Source organism: Diabrotica virgifera, chromosome 4 (assembly GCF_917563875.1).
Source record: "Diabrotica virgifera virgifera chromosome 4, PGI_DIABVI_V3a".
NCBI lineage: Eukaryota > Metazoa > Arthropoda > Insecta > Coleoptera > Chrysomelidae > Diabrotica > Diabrotica virgifera.
Window position 1 is genome coordinate 49210125 of NC_065446.1, and position 25072 is coordinate 49235196.

At 32.1% G+C, this 25072-nt stretch overlaps 1 protein-coding gene across 1 annotated transcript in view; it reads left to right on the forward strand.

Moving 5' to 3' along the window:
• Positions 1–25072, forward strand: part of LOC114327466 (uncharacterized) — a 713641-nt gene that overhangs the window by 169863 nt on the left and 518706 nt on the right. Inside the window, exon 4 of the mRNA XM_050649213.1 lies at positions 6652–6726. Coding sequence (XP_050505170.1) covers positions 6652–6726 — 75 coding nt within the window. The remainder of the gene's footprint in view (positions 1–6651; positions 6727–25072) is intronic.

The following is a 25072-nucleotide window of genomic DNA, read 5'->3' on the forward strand; positions in this document are numbered from 1 at the left end:
CTCACTCCACGCATGATTTTGACATATTCGGTGAGTTCACCGTCAACTCTGAGGTTTGCAGTCTGATTCCAGTAAAGGTTTCTAATTATTTTCAGATCTTGGTTGTTAATTCCTGCTTCTTTTAGTATTTGCATCATATTGGCGTGTTGTACTCGATGAAACGCCTTCTCGTAATCAACCAGACATGCGTATACGTCGCAATTTACGTCCCTGCATCTCTGGAATAAGACTTGTATTGAAAACAAAGCCTCTCTCGTACCAACAGCATTTATGAACCCGAACTGGTTGGGCGAAATTTGACTTTCACATAGCTTGTAAATTCTCGTATGAATTACCTTTAGGAACAATTTTAGGAGATGACTCATCAGGCTTATCGTACGGTATTCCTCGCACTTTTTGGCTCCTGGTTTTTTTGGAAGTGCAATAAACTCAGACTTTATCCATTCTGTTGGTATTTGTCCAGAGTTGTATATGTTGTTGAATATATTTGTGATTATTGCTATTGATTCGTTGTCCATCAGTTTGAGTAGTTCTGCTTGTATATTATCGGGATCTGCTGCTTTGCCATCCTTTAGCTGTGTTATGGCAGAATAAACTTCCTGCTGTAATATTCTTGGTCCATCATTTACCTCTTCTTCTAGCTGAAAGGTGTTATCTGTTTGGTCTTCAAATAGTTTTTCTAGATATTCTTTCCACGTTCTAATTTTACTCTGTTTATCTAAGATGATGTTTCCGTCAGAATCAGTTAGATTTCCTCTCTGTCTCTATTATAAGGGGAAAATTGACTCATCCAGATACCTACGGTATCAAAAGGATTGAGCTCTGGTCGGACTCTTTCCGTGTTATCGAGCCCTAGGTGACTTGGTGTGCAGGTGTATCTCCCAAAAATTTTCGTACACATCTGGCCGTTGCGAGTAGTACTGCTTTCTGCATGGTCTTATAAAGATGTTCATTAGGACCCAGCTTTTTTATGCTTTCGAGGAGGGTCTTTGGAATGACTCCAGTAGTAGACGTAATAATCGGTATCGTCTGGGTACTTTGCATTCTCCATTGTCTCCGTATTTGAATTTCCAGATCTCTGTACTTGGCGATCTTTTCAGTAAATTTAGTACGTATATTATTGTTGTTAGGAATCGCCACATCAATGAGGGTTGTTTGTCTCGTTAATTTATTGACTAATACGAGATCTGGTCTATTATGCGCCACTGTTTGGTCTGTGAGCACAGTGCGGTCCCAGTATAGCTTGTAGTTGCCATCCTCAAGCATACTCTCAGGGACGTATTGATAATATGAGAGATGGTCGGTTTGGAGAAGTCCCAGCTTGATAGCTATCTCCTGATGAAGGATTTTTCCCACTGCGTCATGCCGTTCCTTGTACTCAGTTGCAGCAAATGCCTGGCAGCCCCCTGTAAGATGTTGGATGGTTTCTTGGGCTTTACATCCATATCGGCATCTGTCGTTTTGAACATGAGGGTCTTTGATGACATATTTCAGGTAATTTCTAGTTGGTATAACCTGATCCTGAAGGCCAGTAATGAACCCTCCGTTTCAGGGAACATCTTTCCTGATGTCAACTAGTAGTTCGACGCTATATTGTCGACATAATCTTGGCTGACCTCATTGGGGTGTCGCCCGTGCAGAGGTTTACCCATCCAGGCGGCGAGCACTTTCTCGTCCTTAGTAAGGTGGTTTATGCGCAGTTCTGCTTCCCTCAGTTTTATCGGTGTTGTGTCATCTACTGCGCAGATAGCGCGATGTAGAGTAGATGTTTCAGCCTGCATCTGAAAATAAGATCTTAAATTAGCAATTTGTTTGTCTAATTGCTCACCTATATCCATAAGTCCTCTTCCTCCTAAATTCCGTGGTAATGTCGTTCTTTCTACTGCACTTTTTGGATGGTGTTTTTGTGCCTTTTTGAGGTGCGTTCTTACATTTCGCTGAAGATTTTCTACGTCCGTTTTTGTCCACTTAACAATGCCAAATGAATAGCTAAGCGCGGAACATGCGTAGGTGTTTAGTGCCTTAAACAAATTTCTACTATTAAGGTTTGAGCGAAGCAGCTGTTTTACCCTTCGCACAAACTCAGTATTTATCTCTGTTTTCATTTGTTTATGGTTAATTCTCCGCGCCTGCTTTACTCCAAGATATTTATACATATCATTTTCACCCATGGCCACGATGTTCTGGCCATTTTGCATATCGAATCCTCCGGGCTGTACTTTTCCTCTGACTATATTTAAAATACGGCACTTGTCTAGTCCGAAGTGCATGCTAATATCATTAGAAAAAGTTTCTACAGTTTTTAGCATCTCATCGAGTTGGTTTCGAGTGGAAGCCATTAATTTCAAATCATCCATATACAATAAATGATTAAGCTTCGCCACCACATTGTTGTTATTTTTGATGCTAAAACCTGCGTCTGTGGAGTTCAATAGCTGAGATAGTGGGTTCATAGCTAGACAGAACCACAGTGGACTCAACGAATCTCCTTGAAACAGGCACCGGCTGATTGCGATATTTTCAGTTTCGATGTTATTTTCACCAGGTATTTGAAGGTGAATTGTAGTCTTCCACTGCGTCATTATATGTTCTAAAAAGGTCACTATATTATCATCGACTTTTTATATTCTCAATATATCTATAAGCCATGCATGCGGCACTGAATCAAAGGCCTTCTTGTAATCAATGAAGGCAGTAAAAAGATTCCTCTTTTTGGAATATGTCTGGTTAGAAATGACTGAGTCGATGATGAGTTGTTCTTTGCAACCCATGGAACCCTTAGCGCATCCTTTCTGTTGAGGCTCTATGATATTGTTCAGAGCACAGTGTTGGTAGATACGCCGGGCTACACAGGATGTGACCAATTTATACAAAGTTGGAAGACAAGTAATTGGGCGGTATTTGGCTGGATCTTGGGTGTTATTTTGATCCTTCGGAATTAAATAAGTGGTTCCCTGAGTTAGGAATGATGATATATCCTGCGGATTAGAAATAACATGATTAATTAGTGCTGATAAGCATTCATGAACACTCCAAAGCTTCTTGAGCCAAAAGTTTTGAACTCCGTCTGGACCAGGAGATTTCCAGTTATGAAGCTCTTTGACGGTATTTGAGACTTCTTCAGTAGTGAAGGGTTCGTAAAGGATGGTAATGTAGTGTTGGCAGTTCTGTGTCGTATCTTCTATCCATCCAGCATTGTTGTTAAGAGCAGCTGGCGTGGAAAGTTGATTTCCCCAAAACTCATGAATTTCTTCTTGGCTTGGGTAAGTCTTATCGACACGTTCTACAGTGGAATTGAGTTTTCGATAGAACGCCTTTTCAGAACTTTCAAAAAGAGCATTGTCGCTTTTGCGGTTGTTACTAACTCTATTATTATTATTGTTTTATTATTATTGTCCCTATTATTATTATATTATGGTATTCTTATTGTAATATATTATAAATAGTCGAACCCGCTTATTAGAATACCTCTTATAGGAATATCCCGCTTTAAGGAATATAACTTTTAGATCCCGAAACGTTTCTACTAGCCACCAGTGATCGGTTATTGGAATATCCCGGTTATAGGAATACTTTTGCTCGGCACGAAAGCTATTCCAATAAGCGGGTTCGACTGTATATTAAATTAATTCTTATGATATTCTCGACTTAAGCTTAAGATCTGTTGGTGCAACCGGGCATTAGTGACCTAAAACCCGCGTTGGCATGTAAACGGTATCAAGTAAAATGTATGTAGTTGTAATCGCGTGTTATCAAAACGCGCGTTGAGCGCCTCTCATGTGATCGGGCTCTTAGGGTTAATTGAAAAAGCTATTGAGATTGGTGCACCAGAAAAAAGTGCTTTAAAAATTAGAAATAGCTAAGAATACACTACTGGGGGATTAGAGGTTAAATTACTATGTTAAATTAGAGAGTAAGTTATGATTTATAAAAAAGCTACTCCTTGGTCTTTGACTAGACCCAAGTAGCAATTTGTCGACGCGACAACGTTGTCTACAGCGTGGCAACGTTTTGTTACAACGTTGTTATTGCCTAGAAGACGACCCAATTTTGCACTAATTTGGTGGACGATTTTTGAGTTGTCTTGACGTTGCCTAGACAACCTTAAGCGTTTCATAAGACAACTGAAGCGACTATAAAAAGCGCCTGCGTGCAATGGTTGCTCAAAGAGTCGGACTGGTTATGTTTTTTTACCTATATAAAAAGTAAACTATTTTGACGTCATATTAGGTAGGTATTTAAATTTATATAAATACATAAATAAGGACTTAAACAAAATCACCTGATGTGAAATTTATAAACGCATCTCAGATTACCGTCAAATATGGATATTCTACCTTTAAAAAACACATGCGCTCATTTTTTGTGACCTTTTTAACAAAAAATATGCAAATTTAAAAAATCTAATTTTAATATAAAAGCCAGAATTTATGTTAAAGATGTTTTGCATAAATTTAATGTATTAATAGTGCTTTTAAAGGTTTTAGAAAATGTCTGCATTTTTTATATTTTGTGTTTTTATGTTCTATACATCCCAAAAAAAAACCAAAATGGTGCATTAAACAATATTACCAATATTACTTAAAATATACCTTATTACCAACCCTAGACGGATGAGACTTCATGAGACAACCGAGAAGTCCAATCGCCGAACAAACACGGCCTGGCCGACTATCCCAACCACTTTAGAACGCACCCTCTTACTGGGTGACAGAGGTCATGTGACCAGTGCAATGAAGTACATCATTCTCCTTAACAGCATTGCCACATTTAGTAGATATCTACTGTTTTGTTATATTTTTGATATTATTTAAAAAATTCTAGTAGGCAATGTTTTTTATTAGATGTTTGGTATATTTCAACATTTTGTTATCACTAAAATAAAATTTGCTTTTTAGTAGTATTTACCCCATTTCTAAATTAATTTTCATGCATTTTGTTACAATTTCCCAATGTCATTACCGAAAATAAGATTCAGGAAGTAGATGATGATAATAGATGGACAGAGAAATGAAACTGCTAAATACCAGATCTAAATAAGGAAATCTTCATATAATTGGTTTGGTGAATTTTCAAAATGATTGTAACGTTCGGTTTCATAACCAGTTAAAGTGGATTTTAATTAAGTTGGTATGGTTCTTTTCATCAGGATTTTTCAGTGCGTCACAAATGATAGAAAAAAGGTAAGTCCGCGATAATATACATTTATAACATTTATTCTAACATGACATTTTAGTTAAATCTGACAGTTGTCAAATTTTATTTGCAATTGAGCATAAAAACAAATCAATTGTCTTTATTGCATTTACAAAATGGTATTTTCTTTTATTTGTATAGTCCTATAAATTGTACAGATTATATTCGTAGATATATTATATAATTAGTAAATAAATTTGTTTCTATTATAGCGCCATCTATCGACAACTAGAATAATCACCGAACTAGAATAATTACCAAAGTAATCACCGACGTGCCTTTTTTCTGTCATATACAATTTAATGCGTTAGAAAGGAATCGAAAAACTGTGACGCACTGAAAAATGCTCATGAGAAAAAGCATACCTACCTTTATCACAATTCATAATGGGTAAATGTCAACTTTAAAGTGAACTTTAGTTAATGTTCACTTTAAGTTGATTATGAAACCGGGCGACAAGTGGCCTATTTTGACAGGTAACCGTTAACACAGGTTTTACTGTATTTACTGATTTCTATTGATTTTTGAAAGCAAAACTACTATCCGTTGCAAGATAATTCGGATGGAATTCAGACAAAATATGTACAAAAAATACATATTTTGTCGGAATTCCAGCCAAATTATCTTGCAACGGATAGTACTGAAAGAGTAAAAACTGGCCTGGCAACCCTGTCTACCAAAGTTGATACAAAGATTTAAGCTTATCAAATCTACTGATAAAACAATGGATAATGGAGACACCAGCTAATAAAAAACAAATAAACAGGTTGTTAAATAAATCGAAAATTTCCAGCAAAATAAAATATAAAATAATAAGAAGTTGCCGCAAATGTGTCACACATCTAGAACTATACGTAAAGGCCCTGGAGTCGTGAGAGACAACTACCTAGTCGGCCAGAAAACCCATGGGCGTAAATTAGTTTAGCATTACAACGTTTTTAAGTCGTTGTGATTGTTGAAAAAACTTAACTGTGATATGTAGTTGTCACAATAGTAATAAATAACTTAGTTGCCCATATAACTAAAGGTATTACTTAACCTTGTAACATCGTAGTGTCAGTCGGGGTAGGGGTCGTTGGCCGAAACAACTGAAAGTCCACTGTGGCAACGTTATATGCAGTGCATTTGTTTGTACTGACAACCAATGCGTCGAAAAATTGCTACTTGGGGAGTAGCATTCAAAAAATTATACGTAGAAGAAATTAACGTACGTAAATTATTAAAAATTGATTATAATTTTAATAGCCTAACTCTTAATCCGTTTTCGATTTGCTAAAACTAACATCTCAAATTTATGCCCAAAAGTTTAAATTAATTGCCTCCCTCCGTCTTGCCTGTTAAAATACTTCGACACTGCCTATAGGGTATAGGGAGTAAAAGTTTACCGTTATCTATTCGAACTAATCTCGTTTTGCGTTGTACACTCACTAAGGTCAAAAATTTTAATTGTTTCAGAACTCTGGTGAACTTGGAAAAGTTTTATTACTTCGAGACTGGCGTTTTTCACTCGCTTCTCCAACTCCAAACTCTGTAAGTAGGCTTTTATTTGTAATTACAGTAGTTGTACTTGATTATTAGTCCAAGCTGTGGGTGGAAAATAGGTCGACTTCAGGATATAATTCAGGAATTTTTGAACCCTATCAGGTGTTGTAAAGGACGATGCCAGGAGTAACTTCTACTAAAATGTGACCAAAAATATTGTGAGCTTTTTTTATTGCGATTTTTATTTGTTAAATTTGCAATTTTTAAAGATTTTTAATTTTGCAGCTTAGGATATTCATTTTAGAGAAAAAGTTTTAAATATAAAATTGTAGTAAATTAAAAAACCTACAAATTGAGCTATTGCAAGTTTAATTTCGTTAATATGTTATTGCAAAACAGCCTGCGAAATGTCCAAAATGGCCGTTTTTTGCAATTGCGTTATTTATTGTAAAAATAACTTTTATGTATTTTTTAAGGCTTTAAAATGAAGATATTTTAATAATAAACATAAAAAAAATTGTAGTTCTCGATTTGTGAACCTGTTGCTTAGATATTATAATTTGTTTATCCCAAGAGGTCAAATGTCCAAGGCTATAACTTTTTGAAAAAAAAAATCGCACAGAGTTAATCCAAGATCCACTCTCCTTTTAAAGACTTATATTTTTATATTCTGATATAAATAAATGCGTATAACATTTTTCAACCTCTTATTTCGGGTTTGAAAATAAGGGGGCAAATTTCGTTATAAACATTTAGAACTGAAGCCGTCCCTGTACATCCTATGAGTTTTTAACTTACAGGTTATTGTTACTGAAGACAAAATAAAGATTTAAAACTAAATAAAAATTTTCTACGACCAACTGAAGTCGAGATAATTGTTTTTGTTTTCTTAAATCGTAGTGACTGTATTTATAACAATTAAGAAATTATTTCACAGTCATTGACTAAAGAAAGACTTATATTATCTTAAAATAAAAATTATTTTAACCGAAAATTACATTTAATTATTAAAAATGATTTTTAAAATGTAGTGGAGATTTATTTTTCCTTTCGACTGTGATTTTTTTATTGTGTCGGTTGCCCTTAGCAACGGCTAGTAACTTATACTACATTGCATCACGGTTTTCGCTTTAAATTTTAAAGCACCGCTTGGATTGACATGAAATTTGGCAAACACATAGATAATATGTTAAAGAATAAAAATGATATTGGGCCTTTGTGTGTTTTTGTCCTAGGGGTGAGTTTCACCCCTTATAAAGGGTGAAAAAATATATGTTCAAAATAAGTTCGGAAATGAATAAAACGTCTAATTCTAAGCACCTTTTGTTCTATAGCATTTTTTCACCAAGTTAATACCTTTCGAGTTATTTTCGAGTAAATGCCTTCATTTTTCATCAACAAAAAAGACAAGTTTTTAGGCGGTTTTTGAAAAATAACTCTAAAAGTAAGTATTTTATTGAAAAAAAGAATTTTAACAAAAATACAGCAAATTAAAAATTGAAAAAAAAGGTGTAAGCGTGAAATCTCTAGACCCAGTAAAAACAAAGTTCTAGCTAAGGAAAAAGAGGTTCATATCCGTCAAATTTCAAAGTGAATTATTTCAACGTGAAATAACCGAAAAATCATGCGCTTTTGGAGAAAAATCATTACAACTTTTTTAAAGTGTTTAAAAAAATATGTATATCTGTTTTAAAAAAAAGTTTATAGCATCAAAAGTAAGCAAGTTACGCTGAAAATAAAGTTGATCTATTTTTTTGGTCAAAAAACTCGGGAAAGTCACCCCCTAATTAGTATCAAAAATGAAATTAATCAATTTTACTTCAATGTTGTGTTACTCGTGTATGGGTCGTTTATGTCTGTAAGTTTCACCGGTTCAAAGTGCTTATTTTTGAAGGGGCAGTAGTTAAATGACTTGAATATACAATTACCACGAATGTATGCAAATTTAGAACAGCCATATCTTAACAATTTTTTGCCTTCCAAAAAAAAAGCAAAAAATCCAAAATCTTCGTAACATCAAAAACTAATTTTTTTTACTCTTTGTGATTTTTGGTCACATTAATAAATTTTAAGTTATGAAAAAAAATTTTTTTTTAATTAAAAATTAAAACGGATTTACTTTAAAACCAATTTTTTTAAATAAGCCCTTTGAACCGATGATACTTACAGATCATATAAATAATACATGAGCAAAGTAACTTGTGAAGCGGTAATGATTAATTTGATTTAAGATGCTAATTGGGGGTTGACCTTCGAGTTTTTGGACCAAAAAGAAGAGATCAACTTTATTTTCAGAGTAAATTGCTTACTTTTGATGCTAGAAACATTTTTTAAAAACAGACATACATATTTTTTTAAATACTTAAAAAAATGATTTTTCTCCAAAAAGTGCATGATTTTTTGATTATTCCACGTTGAAATAATTTACTTTGAAATTTGACGGATATGAACCTACTTTTCATTAGCTAGAACTTTGTTTATACTGGGTCTAGGGATTTCATGCATACATCATTTTTTTCAATTTTTAATTTTCTATATATTTGCTAAAACCCATTTTTTTCAATAAAACACTTATTTTTTGAGTTATTTGTCAAAAACCACCTAAAAACGTGTTTTTTTGTTGTTAAAAAATTAAGGTATTTACTCGAAAATAACTCGAAAGGTATTAACTTGGTGAAAAAATGCTGTAGAATGAAAAGTGCTTAGAATTAGACGTTTTATTCATTTCCGAACTTATGTTGAACATATATTTTTTCACCCCTCATAAGGGGTGAAACTCACCCCCAGGATAAATGCGCACAGAGGCCTAATATCATTTTTAATCTTTAACATGTTATCTATGTGTTTGCCAAATTTCATGTCAATCCAAGCGGTGCTTTAAAATTTAAAGCGAAAACCGTGATTCAATGTAATATAAGTTACTAGCTGTTGCTAAGGGAAACCGACACAATAAATCACAGTCGAAAGGAAAAATAAATCTTCACTACACTTTAAAAATCATCTTTAATAATTAAATGTAATTTTCGGTTAAAATAATTTTTATTTTAAGATAATTTAAATCTTTCTTTAGTCAATGACTGTGAAATAATTTCTTAATTGTTATAAATAATAAAGTCACTACGATTTAAGAAAACAAAAACAATTATCTCGACTTCAGTTGGTCGTAGAAAATTTTCATTTAGTTTTGAATCTTTATTTTGTCTTCAGTAACAATAACCTGCAAGTTAAAAACTCATAGGATGTACAACGACGGCTTCAGTTCTAAATGTTTATAACGAAATTTGCCCCCTTATTTTCAAACCCGAAATAATAGGTTGCAAAATGTTATACGCATATATTTACATCAGTATATGAAAACATAAGTCTTTAGAAGGAGAGTGGATCTTGGATTAACTCTGTACGATTTTTTTTTTCAAAAAGTTATAGCCTTAGACATTTGACCTCTTGGGATAAACAATTTATAATATCTAAACAACAATCTTAACTATTTAGAATGGGAAATAAGCCACAATATTATTAAAAAATGATTTTTATTAACGTTTCGACGCCCAAATCGGGTGCCGTTGTCAAAATACAAAATACTATTAATATAAACAAAAATGTTGTTGCTTAGTAAAAAAAATTCTTCTAATAATTTATTTAATTTGACTCATTTATATCGGCAATTCAGATACATATGATACATTTTAAAGTAGAAGACTTTAAAATGATATTGTCAATATTTATGAGTTGCGTTCCTGGGACGACTTTACTGAAAGATAGTTCATTCGATTACATGAAATCAACCCCAACTCAAGAATATCCGTCACAAAAAAATCATAGCATGTGATCTGTCTTTAAAAAGACAACCACATGCAACGGTGACATTAAAATTCTCGCGTTAGAGATCTCATAGTAAATCACGAGGGAAAACCAGGAAAAACCTCGTTTTAAATAATAACGCGAGAATTTTAATGTCACCGTTGCATGTGGTTGTCTTTTTAAAGACACATCACATGCTATGATTTTTTTGTGACGGATATTCTTGAGTTGGGGTTGATTTCATGTAATCGAATGAACTATCTTTCAGTAAAGTCGTCCCAGGAACGCAACTCATAAATATTGACAATATCATTTTAAAGTCTTCTACTTTAAAATGTATCATATGTATCTGAATTGCCGATATAAATGAGTCAAATTAAATAAATTATTAGAAGAATTTTTTTTACTAAGCAACAACATTTTTGTTTATATTAATAGTATTTTGTATTTTGACAACGGCACCCGATTTGGGCGTCGAAACGTTAATAAAAATCATTTTTTAATAATATTGTGGCTTATTTCCCATTCTAAATAGTTAAGATTGTAAAAATGCCACAAGAAAATAGCTTCAGAACAACATCTAAACAACAAGTTCACCAATCGGGCACTACAATTTTTTTTGCGTTTAGTATTGAAAGATCCTCATTTTAAAGCCTTAAAAAATACATAAAAGTTATTTTTACAATAAATAAGGCAATTGCAAAAAACGGCCATTTTGGACTTTTCGCAGGCTGTTTTGCAATAACGTATTAACGAAATTAAACTTGCCTAGCTCAAATTGTAGGTTTTTTAATTTACTACAATTTTATATTTAAAAGTTTTTCTCTAAAATGAATATCCTAAGCTGCAAAAATAAAAATCTTTAAAAATTGTAAATTTAACAAATGAAAATCATCATAAATTAAAAACCAGCACAAAATTTTTGGTTACATTTTAGTATAAGTTATTCCTGGCATGGTCCTTTATGACACCTGATAGGTTTCAAAAATTCCTGAATTATATCACGTTTTTTCACCCACAGCCTGGGGTATATATTTTAAAGATTGATATAACCTTTAAGGGGCTATCCTAGTGTAAAAGTACGAAATTAATATACTTTTTTTGGGATCGTTTAAAATAAAAAGTACTGTACCAATTGTTTTGAAAATTTCCATGAACATTGATTATAACAAGAAGTACATGCAAAACAATTTTCATAAAAAAATGTTGAAAATTAAAAGATTTATGCGCCATCTACTAGCACCGTGAAAATAAAAACATGGCCCAACTACTGCAGTGATTGGGACTAATAGAGATCCTGAATAATAAAATTTAAAAGTGATTATTGAAACATAAGGTATTTCCTATACCATCAACGATGATTTTTGAAATATACTAAAATTTGGAAAAATGACGAAGTGTTGAAATTTTTTTTTAAAATTAGCTAAAACATTTTCAGTTTCTAAAACCGCCAAATTGACATTTTTTATCCGATCAAGAAACCCCTAGTTGATGGTATAGAAAATAACTTATATTTCAATAATAACTTTGAAATTTTTTGTTTCAGGATCTCCATTAGTCCCAATCACTGCAGCAGTGGAGCTATGTTTTTATTTTCATGGTGCCAGTAGATGGCGCATAAATCGTTTACTTTTCAATATTTTTTTTATCAAAATTGTTTAACATGCACTTCTTTTTATAATAAATGCTCATGCCAATTTTCAAAACAATTGGTACAGTACTTTTTATTTTAGAAATTCCCAAAGAAATATATATGAATTTCGTACTTTTACAATAGGATAGCCCCTTAAATGGGACCTATAACTTAAATTGATATACCTAACTATAACTTTAAATGGGACACACTGTATATTTTTGCAGATTTTAAAAGAACTTGTTATTTTTAATTATTCATACATACCAAGTTTGGAAGAAAAAACTATTAAAACAAGAAATAAATCTCTTTAGAGTTAAAAAATAGGTTAATTTATTTATGTTAGACCTATGATATTAAAAATAAAAAAAATAACTTCAAATATTGAAAACGTTTGCTGTTCACCTCCCGACAATGTGCAAGCCTATAAATAAATTCGTGAGTCACTTTTTGCAAGATTTCTCCACGTATTCACATTCATCAATTATTCTTTGTCTCAAATCCTGCAAGCATGTTGGTCGCCTAACGTAAACACGTGATTTTAGATAACCCCAAAGAAAAAAAAAATTAAAAAAAAACATACAGAAGTAAAAACTTCCTTTGTATAATGATATAAAAAAGTTTTATTAAAAAACATTATAAGTGTTCCAAAACGATTTGCAAAACGTTTTCAATCTGGATCAGATCATCCTCAGTGCCTAGAACGAAGTATTTCTACGTTAGAATGAATGCAAAAGGTTAAAATTGTGACTAGGTTAAAGAAAAATGTGGCAATACTTACGTTCTGCTTAGTACAAGAAACTAGCAACTTTTTGAAAAAGGTTACATCGAGAATTATGAATATGAATATTATGAATATCGAGAAAAAAATTTAACGGGTCGAGGTCTGGAGAACGAGCGGGCCACTCTGTAAATCCTCTACGTCCAATCCATCGATTTGGAAAATTCACTTCCAAAAAATGAAAATGAAAATGAAAAATGAAACGAAAAAAAATTCACCATAACCGATTATCATTAATATTTCCATACGATCTTTTTTACTTAAATGAACCATTTTTAATACAACTTATTTCTGTCAATTAGTTCAGTAACAGTTTTACCTACTACACTAAATTCAAATAAGTCATGCAGTGCATGTAAACAACAATTTTAGTCTACAGTATACATTATAGATGGTACTCGTTTATTTCCTACTACGTTGTATTAATACAAAAAATTATTTACAGACACTTTTTAACAAATTTTGTCTACCAAATTTGGTATGTATGAATTAAAAATAACAATTTCTTTTAAAATCCGCAAAAATATACAGGGTATCCCATTTAAATTAAATAAATTAAGGGTATTTCCGGTGAAACCGGAAGTGGAGTAGTAACAAAAAATATGACAACAGATGCCTTTTGCGTCACTGTACTTGCATGCAAAGTTTAATAAATATTGTTCTTTCGTTTCAAAGATATTTGCTTGGTTCCATACTTTATCCCAACCCAGTATAATTAAAAAAACCCTCTATTTAACTAAAATTAAATGTCCCCAATATCATCATAATTTTTCCTACTAATTACTTTTGAATTCTTTATGTACTATAGTCAGTAATAATAAATGGATGCTTCGATTTATAACATCATTATTACTAGTGCAGTCACTGAAGGTGGATATGAGCTATTACCTCCGATTTCGTTGAACCTCCATCGATTTGCATGAAAATTGGTGAGTGGTTAGAGGATATCTCAAGGAACAAAGGTGATATGGTGCCAGCTTGCGTTTTTACCCTGGGGATGGATGCCACCCCTCCTCGTGGGTGAAAATTATTTTATTAAAAATATCCCCACAATTCGATGGAGGTTCAAATTAAAAGCAAAATTGGTTATTTAAATTTAATAAAATAAATCAAAACTTTTTGAGTAATTAAAGATCAAAAATTTAAATTTTTCGTGAGAAAAATGTATGTTTTGAACAGATTTTTCATATATAACTCAAAAACTATAAGTTTTTGCAAAAAAGTTATTGTTATTAAAATTGAGACTATTAAAAAATCAAATAAACCCCTTACTAGAAAAACCTTTCAATGCTAACTAAAAGTGAGTTATAGGTAATTGAATGTATATTTCTTTCGTCGAATACCCAAATCTAAGTATTCAAGAATAAATACCGGGAAAATGGTGCATTTTATAACATAAACTTATTAAACATTTGTCAAGGTTCATAGAAATGTCTATCAAATAAGCTCTCGAACAAGTTGATACCATTAAAATTTAAACACCAAAAATGTTTCAAAATGTATTTTTTAAAAGATTTTCCATAAAATGTTACTGTTGTTTTTTTGTAAATAACTCCGTTAAATTTTAAGATACAAGGTTCACCTAAAAACTAATTAAAGTTGATTCCAACAGCTATTAAAAAACGTCAAAATTAGTTTTCTAAACCTTTTACTTTTTTAATAATAATAGGTTAAATGGCCCCGGTTACATGGTTCTTGCAGCAAAATTTAAATATTAAACATTACTATCTCGGTTGTTTTTTACTCTACAGAAATAGTGAAATGGATAAAGTATTTAAAACAGAAAAAACTAAAATTTGGTTTAATACGATTTTTTACGTATATTGAGTATTTTTGGAGTTATTGTCAAAAGAAAATGAAAAGTACGATAATTTTAAAAATTCTGATTTTTTTAAATTATATATTTTTTTTAATATGCATTCTAAACCGGTCAAAATTGTTGAAATCATTAACAATGTTAACCTAAAGAAACTCTTGTGAGGATTACTTACTAAAAATTTGAATTTTTGTGGAAATGGCGTATGTTTTATCTTTCACTTTTTCCTAAAAAAATCGAAAGGGTTCTCTTATTTTCATCATAACTTGCTTAATTTTCATGCTATTAACTTCTACTGGACCTCATTTGATAGGTATTCTGAAGTACTTTGTACTTTGACAAGTGCTTAACAAGTATATTATACTAAATGCATAGTTTTCCCGTTATGTAAGCTTGAATAGTTAAATTTGAGTACTCGTCGAAAAAAATATACATTCAATTACCCATAACTCACTTTGAAATAACATTAGTGCAGTTCTTTAAGTGGAGATTGTATTAAATTTTTATTACCTTTAATTTTGGTAATAGTAGCTTTTTTACAAAAGGTTACAGTTTTTGAGTAATACGTGAAAAACTGCTTTATAACATGCATTCTTTTAAGAAAAAATAAAATCTTTGATATTTAATAACTCAAAAAGTATTGATTTATGTTAATAACTTTATGTAACAAATTTTGCTTAGAAGTTGCCCCTCTATCAATTTCTGGTATTATTTTTAATAAAAAAATTTCACCCCCGAGAAGGGGTGGCATCCACCCCCAGGGTAAAAGCGCAAGTTGGCATCATGTCACCTTTGTTCCTTGAAGTATCTTCTAACTGCTCACCAATTTTCATGAAAATCGATGAAGGTTCAACGAAATCGGAGGTGAAAACCTTCAGTGACTCCACTATACGTCATATCACACAATTTAACCAAAACAAGCTCAAGCAAGTCAAAATAATTAACAAGCTAAAATTATTTTCATTTTATTCCTATCAACTCGCCTTTTGTGTTCGTGAAAAATTTAATATTTTTACAGCATATCACTTACCTACATTTTAATTTTAACAAAACTTTTCTCATAACTGCTAAAAGAGGCAATAAAGAATTTATATACACAATTCTCTTGTCTGTTGAGATGTTGGTGAAAGATTATGAAACTTTTAATATTTATTGCTTCTTTTGTACTTCAAATTTCAGGATTTGTTCAGCGATTTAAAACTCGTAAAAATAATAAAAGGTCAAAAGCCTTTTTAGAATATAATTTAGTTTTAGCGATTTAATTGTGTTATTGTAAAATGTTTAAAAAATATATCCACTAAATCTTTAGAATTATTTATCAATCTACATTCCATACACTATATAAACGATATACGACGCACAATAGACCAGGGGTGCCAAATGATTATTTGTGGCTCTCGAAATACACCCGAGTTACTTTTCACTTTTGTATTACTATAATTAACACTTTATTACACGCACCATGATTTTACACAAGTTCGGTGCCCATCTTGAACAAGCGCCACTTGCCCATAGACATGTTAACAATAGACCAGGCTAGGGATATGCCAATCAATGCATCGGGGTGTAACGCCAATATCAAGTACGGTCGTCTAGCTATCTTTGTCTGTCGTACAAGTGTGACCGTATCTACCAAGAGGTGGTAGTAAAGGAACGACACAGACACAGAGGCAGCGGCCATAATATGCTAGAGAGAGAAAGCTAAGCGCCAGTAAGAGAGATATATAGACCACCGACCCGAACTGCTCCGCGTTACGCTATTTTTCGGACCTTGCCTAATCTATGTGTTATTATATCTATGCACTTGCCTGGTACCACGTACTTAAATCGTTCATTTATAGTGGATCCCAAACCCTTTTTTCATTACGTCATTAATTTTGACGTAATATAGGATTTTAAGAATATAAAATCATTATATGACATTTCAGTTAAATCTGACAGTTATCAGAATATTATTTATATTTAGGTAAACATCAATATTTATACAAATATTTACCAGAATATTAATAATTAAAATATTTTAATCAGCATCATTCTCTTCGCCTAATCCATATGCGGGGTTGGCTTCCCTAATTGCATTTCTCCACACAATTTTATCTTGGGTGATATCAATGTTAATCCCCTTTACCAACATGTTCTGCCTTATCGTCTCCCCCCAGGTCTTCTTTGGTCTTCCTCTCCTACTCCTTCCAGGAATCTGCACTTCAGCTATTCTTCGTATTGATTGATTAACGTCTCGACGTTCAACATGACTAAACCATCTTAACCTACGCTCTCTCATTTTGCATCAATTGGTGCGACACCTAGACTTCCCCTAATATACTCATTTCTAATTGTATCCTTCTTTGTTACTCCACTCATCCATCTAAGCATTCTCATTTCCGCCACATTCATTCGTGGTTCTTCTTTCTTTTCCACTGCCCAACATTCAGTTCCGTACATAATAGCCGGTCTTATGGCTGTTTTATAGAATTTTCCCTTCAGCTTCATTGGAATTTTTCTGTCACACAACACACCACTCGCTTCTTTCCACTTCATCCATCCAGCCCTAATTCTACTGCATGCATCTCCATCTATTTCTCCATTACTCTGTAATACCGATCCTAGGTACTTAAAACTATTGATTTTTACAATCATTTGACCATCCAAAGGTACCATTTTATTTGTAGTAACTCCATCTTTAAATGAACATTCCAAATACTCTGTTTCTGTCCTACTAAGTTTTAAACCTATTTCCTCCAGAGCTTGTCTCCACTGTTCCAGTTTTTGTTCTAAGTCTCTTTTACTATTTCCTATTAACACTACATCACCAGCATACATTAGGTACCATAGAATGCTATCCTGTAGTTTCGATGTTATCTGGTCCAAAACTAATGAGAATAAGTACGGACTAAGAACCGAACCTTGGTGCAATCCTACTTTCACCTGAAATTTATCAGTCTCTTTCACACCTGTCCTAACACTAGTCGTTACTCCCTCATACATATCTCTCACAATCTTTACATATTCGCCAGGGACTTCTTTGTTATTGAGTGCCCACCACAGAATCTCTCGAGGAACTCTATCATATGTTTTCTCAAGATCAATGAATTCCATATGAGCAATATATAGTAACACAGTATTATTGACGCCACTTATGCGTCATCGGTACCTTCGATAAAACCTTCGTGACGCTAGTCGTGCTTCATAGGCACCGAACGTGTTGAAATGTGTAAATTCTATTTCAAAAATCTTTTAGTATTCCGAATTAGAATTGGTATTGTTGTTCTCTTGTTTTTTCGTTTATGGGAAAACACACCTCCTGAGCAATTTGCCGCACCCGAACTTTCGATAGTACACGCACCGTTAGCAAAACGCCGCTAACATTTTATCACTGGATTTTTTTAAATATGTATTTTTTTATTATTAAAACCTCCTTATTTATCAAAGATGATTTTTAGTTAAGTGCAGACCTCTGACAGCAATACGAGGATGCAAATTTTGTTGTTGTGTCTGAAATTGCTATCATTTTGTTACAGCGAAAATAAAAAAAATTCTTGATTCGGGGTTATGACACGGTTTCGGTCTTGCCAAGCTCTTCTGGCATCCTTAACCGTTACTCTGTATCACTAGACCATTGGCGGTACTGATGTATGTACAATAAAAGATAGATAGGTATAACCAAAATACAGTAACCCACAAAAATTACCAGAAAAAAATATTAGAAAATATCTCGCGTAAACAATGTTAGTACCTTACAATGGATAAATTATTTCAAATGTCTAATGTCTCTAGCACGTATACAGACAAAATGTACACTCTATTGAGGCATGTTATTGAATTTAAATACAGGGTGATTGATTAGTAGGGTAAAGCTCCATAGCTCCGCTATAGTAATAGATAGCAATAAAAGTTAATAACAAAAATTTTAGCCACCTTTGAGCTTCACATTACAAAATTAATTAGAATGTTACAGGTTGTTCCATAACACAGTGGCAGACCTAACTTTTGTTTTTTTTTTAAATAGAACACCTTATATTTTATTTTATATTCGAAATCCTGTTAACTTCTCCATCACAAAAATATAAAGGTTTGTAATGTTATACAGGGTATTTACAAAGTTTAACCAATTTTGTATGAAAATCGTAACAAGTTCAACTCCCTGTATAAATAAAAATAAGCACAACAGCAATGGTTTATTAAAGCAATATTTTTTTATTTATTGTCAAAAATTTTAAGAATTATTGATATTGCTAATTTTCTTTATATCAAATACAGGGTGAGTCAAAACGCAAGTACATTATTTTCTCAGTAATGTTAAATGAAACACCCCGTATTTTATATCATTATTGAAAAGTAACATTAACGTACTTTAATTTTTATATAACATTCCCTGTTCCCAAATTTATTAGTTTTCGAGATATTTTCATTTTTTAGAGCAAATTATTTTAGGTGTTTAAATTTATCTAAATTTTAAGTAAGCCATGACTGAATTGACAATTGAAGATTACGGATTATCAATCCGGTAATCAATGTAACACTGTAGCAAATAAAGAAATAAAAATAATGTATTAGTAATACATTTTACAAACAAAAACACAACCACTACATGCAAAATTTTTGAAACAATTAAAAACTATCTTTTTATGTAAATGCAACAAATAAACAAAGAAAATTAGTAATAAATTGTACAAAAAAACACACAAACACAAAATACAATATTTTGTGAAGACAATAAATAAACACTACTTTTGTATGTAAATGTAACAATGTAACAAATAAAGAACGAAATATAATTTATCAGTAATACATTTTGCATGAAAATATGTTTGGAAAAATTAGGAGCTACTTTTAATGAAATATTTTTTAATATTTAATTACATAAGGTGTTCAACATTATCTCCTAACACATTTATGTACGCCTAAAACGATCATTGAATGAGCTACTTACTCTACGGAGCATTTGTAAATTAACACATCGAAATACACTTTGTATTCTATTTTTCATCTCATCCCTTGTTGTTGGAGGTATTTTATAAACTTCATTATTAACGTAACCCCAAAAAAATCAGTCCAGTTTATTAAATTCTGGTGATTTGGGTGGCCACGCTACTGGTCCATTGAAAAATGAAAATATCTCGAAAACTAATAAATATAGACATAGGGAATGTTATCTAAAAATTAAAGTACGGTAATGGTACGTTTCAATAGTGATATAAAATACAGGGTGTTCCATTTAAAATTACTGATAAAATAATGTACTTGCGTTTTGACTCACCCTGTATTTGATATAAAGAAAATTAAAAATTTCGACCATTCTTGAAAATTACGACAATACGTTAAAAAATATGGCATTAATAAACTATTGTTGTTTTGCTTATTTTTATTTATACAGGGAGTTGAACTTGTTACGATTTTCATATAAAATTGGTTATAACTTTGTAAATACCCTGTATAACATAACAAACCTTTATATTTTTGTGATGAAGAAGTTAACAGGATTTTGAATTTAAAATAAAATATAGGGTGTTCCATTTAAAAAAACATATATTTGGTCTGCCACTGTGTTATCGAACATCCTGTAACATTCTAACTAATTTTGTAACGTGAAGCTCAAAGGTGGCTAAAATTTTTGTTATTAACTTTTATTGCTATCTATTATTATAGCGGAGCTATTGAGCTTTTTCCTACTAATCAATCACCCTGTATATAGACGGTTCCTTATTAGAAACCAAAATACACTAACCTACAAAAATTACCAGAAATCATAATAGAAAATATCTCACGTAAACAAAGTTAGCACCTTACAATGGATGAAATATTTGAAATCTGTAATATATGTAGCACGTATACAGACAAAATTTGCACTTCATTGAAGCATGTTATTGAGTTTAAATATACATATAGATGGTTCCTTGTTAAAATGTGCCCTCAAAAAGGCAATACTTTTGCTAGGAATAAAAAAATCATTAGTGCAAAATTATTTCCCACCTTTAAAAGCCCAATTGTAAGAAGTAATGTGCAACTTCCAGTATACATAACCCATCTCCTGTCCCTCAATCAGAAATCAATATTTGAACTCGTATGTAATCATAATCATCTATACACTTCCGGATATACAGTATGGTGCAAATGAAAGGAATAAATTCGTTATTTCGTAAACCGGCGACTTTACGGGAAAATCCCGAAACAGGTCTATTTTTTTTTAAATTATGATATTTTGGCATATACGTCACACAAGGGACGTCATCCATCTGGGCGTGATGACGTAATTGATGATTTTTTTTAAATAAGAATAGAAGTCGTGTGCTAGCTCATTTGAAAGGTTATTTAATTCTCTATGTAGTAATATAAACGTTCACATCGTTATTTATACAGGGTGTCCAAAAACAATTTTTTATATTAAGTTAATTGAGAAAAAAAGAAGAATGGATGTAATTTATCTAACTCAAAATACATTTACTACTGTCAGAAACAGGAAAAAAATGTTTATTCGAAAAATTCACATTTCTTTTCGCTTAAATTAATCGTTCAGACTTCCAAAAAGCAGATGCCTAGCGGGAGCAGGCTTTAACATTGAATTTAAGCGAAAAGCAATGTTCATTTTTCAAATAAACATTTTTTTCTGTTTTCTGATAACAGTAAAAAGTATTTTGTATTAAATAAATTACATACATTCTTCTTTTTTTGTCAATTAATTTAATTTAAAAAATTGTTTTTGGACACCCTGTATAAATAATTATGTTAGTGTTTACATTAGTAAATAGAGAATTAAATAACCTTTCAAATGAGCTAGCACACGACTCCCATTCTCATTTAAAAAAAAATATCGATTACGTCATCACGCCCAGATAAATGACGTCACGCGTGCGACATATCTGCTAAAATATCATAATCTAAAAATAAATATCGACCTGTTTCGGAATTTTTATCATTTAGTATAATTTTATATAATACTGTATAATTTAGATTTGTAACAGTCAAGTTTCAATTCGTAAATATACCATATTATACAGGGTGTCCAGAAAATCTACCGACAAACGAAGACAGGAGATTTTTTAAATAATTTTAAGATAATGTAACCCAATTCACCTATTATTCCGAAAATGCTTCCTAAGGGAGCTAGAGCTCTTTGAAGATGGCGTCATGTAATTAGTTTTTCTTAAATAACCCCAGAAAACTTCCATTTAGAAAAACGAAAATTGGTGTGCATATTTACTTTCCAGAAATGAATCGATTTCATCCATTGTGAATTTCTAGTACCGGTCATAGGCGTCCGTTTTGGGTAGGGAAACGGTTATTTTATCGCATAACTTTTTTGTCTTTAACTTTTAAGAATTTTTGACACTGGATTATTAAATTGTGAGGCATTTTAGTACTAAAACGTACTCTTGCTTTAAGTCGGTAGAACACGCCGTTTTCTAGAAAAATCGATTTGAAAATTTTCCGCCTTTAGAATTTGAAAAAAATTGAAAAAAATTTTCGAAAGTAAACGATGTATTTTACTAACTTAAAGCAGGAGTAACTTTTAATACTCCAATACCTCATAATTTAATAATCTAGTGTCAAAAATGCTTAAAAATTAAGGACAAAAAAGTTACGCTATAAAATAACTGTTGACCTACCCAAAACGGACGCGTATGACCGGTACTGGAAATTCGTAATTAATGAAATCGATTCATCTCTGGAATATAAATGAATGTACCAGTTTTCGTCTTTCTAAATAGGTTTTTTTTAATTTTTTTTTTGAAATTCAAAGAACTAAAAATTTTCAAATCGATTTTTCTAGAAAACGGTGTGTCCTACACGGTGTGTCCTACCGGCTTAAAACAAGAGTACTTTTTAGTACTAGAATACCTCACAATTTAATAATACAGTGTCAAAAATGCTTAAAAATTAAAGACAAAAAATTATGCGATAAAATAACCGTTGCCCTGCCCAAAACGGACGCCTATGATCGGTACTAAAAATTCACAATGGATGGAATAGATTTATCTCTGGAAGATAAATATGCGTACCAATTTTTGTTTTTCTAAATAGAAGCGTTCTGGAGGTATTTAAGAAAAACTCATTACAAGACGCCATCTTCAAAGAGCTCTAGCTCCCTTAGGAAGCATTTTCGGACTAAGTGAATAGGCTTAAATTGTCTTAGAATTATCTGAAGAATCTTCTGTCTTCGTTTGTCGGTAGAGTTTCTGGACACCCTGTATAATATAACTTAAAATATGATAATATAAAAATGCAAAAAAAAACAGAAACAATCTACTTAAAAAAATTCTCAGTAGTAATTGCACAAGAGCTCTAAAATTATTGAATTTTTCCCGAGTAACACTTTGACAGTTATGGCGAGTGAAATTATATCAAAGTGTCACGAGGGCAAAAATTTTATATTAATTTTAGAGATCGAGAGCAATTTGTTGCGATTATTTCATAAATAAAACTGTTCAAAACCAAAATTTTATTGTAATTTATTTATGTAAGTACAAATTAGTACAACTAAACACACAGTTGTTATAAATATTTTACGGTTAAAAGTCATCACTTTTATAATTTTTAAAACATTAATTGTCATTTATGTCACTGAATGTATTTTTTCGTAGCAACGAAGGGCATCTGACGTAATATACTTGACGACGGGCAATTATCAAAAATTATCAATTTAATTTAGATTTCTGGAGCTTTCTATTGGTCAGAATCTCCTATGAATGAAATAATCAAGGTAATTATCTAAATTAACCGAAAAAATATTTGTCCTACAAAAATCAAGGTTTTGTCAAAGAGTCCCGCCTTTTCAACATATGTCATGAACGAGGTCATGAAATATAATTACTAACATGCTAATAGTCCTACAATTGGCATGCATGATCCGTTATTTCGGCCCTTCAATTAAATACATACACATATTATGTTCCATATGTTCAAAAGTTTGGAATATTGAATATTTCATCTTTTTATTGATTTTTATATATAAACTCTTCTGAATAGTTAAACATCATTTTGCTTCAATTCGCATCAATACTAAATAAATCTTAAAAGCAGATAAACGATATGCAAAAAAATGATTTAATCTCTTGGAGTGAAAAACTTACAATGTACAATTTATATTTAAAAATAAATTATTATAAATAAAAATAAATTTTAATAAAACTAATAATCAGTATTTCCTCCATTGGCCTGTATGCATGCTTGTAGGCGATTTGGCATGCTGCCGATTAACTGGTGGAGCTGGGCTTGAGGAATTCTCTCCCATTCTTCACAGGCGGCATATTTTAGTTCTAGAAGTATAATAGGGGGATTGTTTTGCTTCTTGATGCCTGTTTTGAGAATGTACCAAGCATGTTCAATTACGTTCAGGTCAGAAGAATTCGAGAACCACTTTAATGTAGATATTCCTTCTTCTTCCAGAAAATTTTGTAATGCTGCTGGTCGATGAGGAGGTGCGTTGTCATGCATAAACACAAATCCATCACCTACTGCCCCCCGGAATATACGCACGATAGGATTTATTACTTCCTCGATGTACAAAGCACCAGTAACTCTTTTTTCCAGAACCATCAGTGGCGTCCGTGTACCAGTCACAATACCACCCCAAATCATAATACTGCCACCTTCAAATGGGATACGCGGTTGGGCTATTTCTAGTCGGGCTTGTCGTCCTGGTGCCCTCCATATCAGTCTTCTTAGCAAATCAGAAACCAGGCCAATTTTTGGTTTATAAGAGAAAATCTCGTTATTCCAGTTAGGACCATGATGCACCATTTTTCTAGACCATTGCAATCTTACTATTTTGTGTTGGTAGGTTAAATGAGGAACATATAAGGGTCTTCTACGATACAAATTTACCGCATTACGTCTGCGCGTTATTGTTTCTTCTTCTTCTTCTTCCTCTTTATAAGCAACTCTGCTTGTTCATTGGCGTATTGATACCTCTATGGAAGGTTGTCACTCCATCTTTTGCGCGGTCGGCCGATACTTCTTCTACCGATTGGTGATTTATCTCGTGCTATTTAACTACACGTGTCTCCCCCATTCTGGTTATGAGGTTGTTCCATTCTTTTTTTCTATTTAGTGTCCATTCGTTTATACACTGTACGTTACATTGTCTTCTAATATCTTCGCTCCTCTTTCGATCTCTCAGTGTATTTCCTGTAATTCTTTTCAGTACTATCATCTCTGCCGTTGCCAGTAGTCTTTGTGTTGTGGCTGTATCGGGTCTTGTTTCTGATGCATATGTCATTATTGGTCTTAAACTGGCTTTATAAATTCTTGACTTCATCTCAGTGTTAATATGTCGGTTTCGTCATATAGTGTTATTAAGGCATCCTGCCAATCTATTTGCTTTTTGTACTTGATTTCTCACTTCTTTGTCTAGGTCTCCGTAACT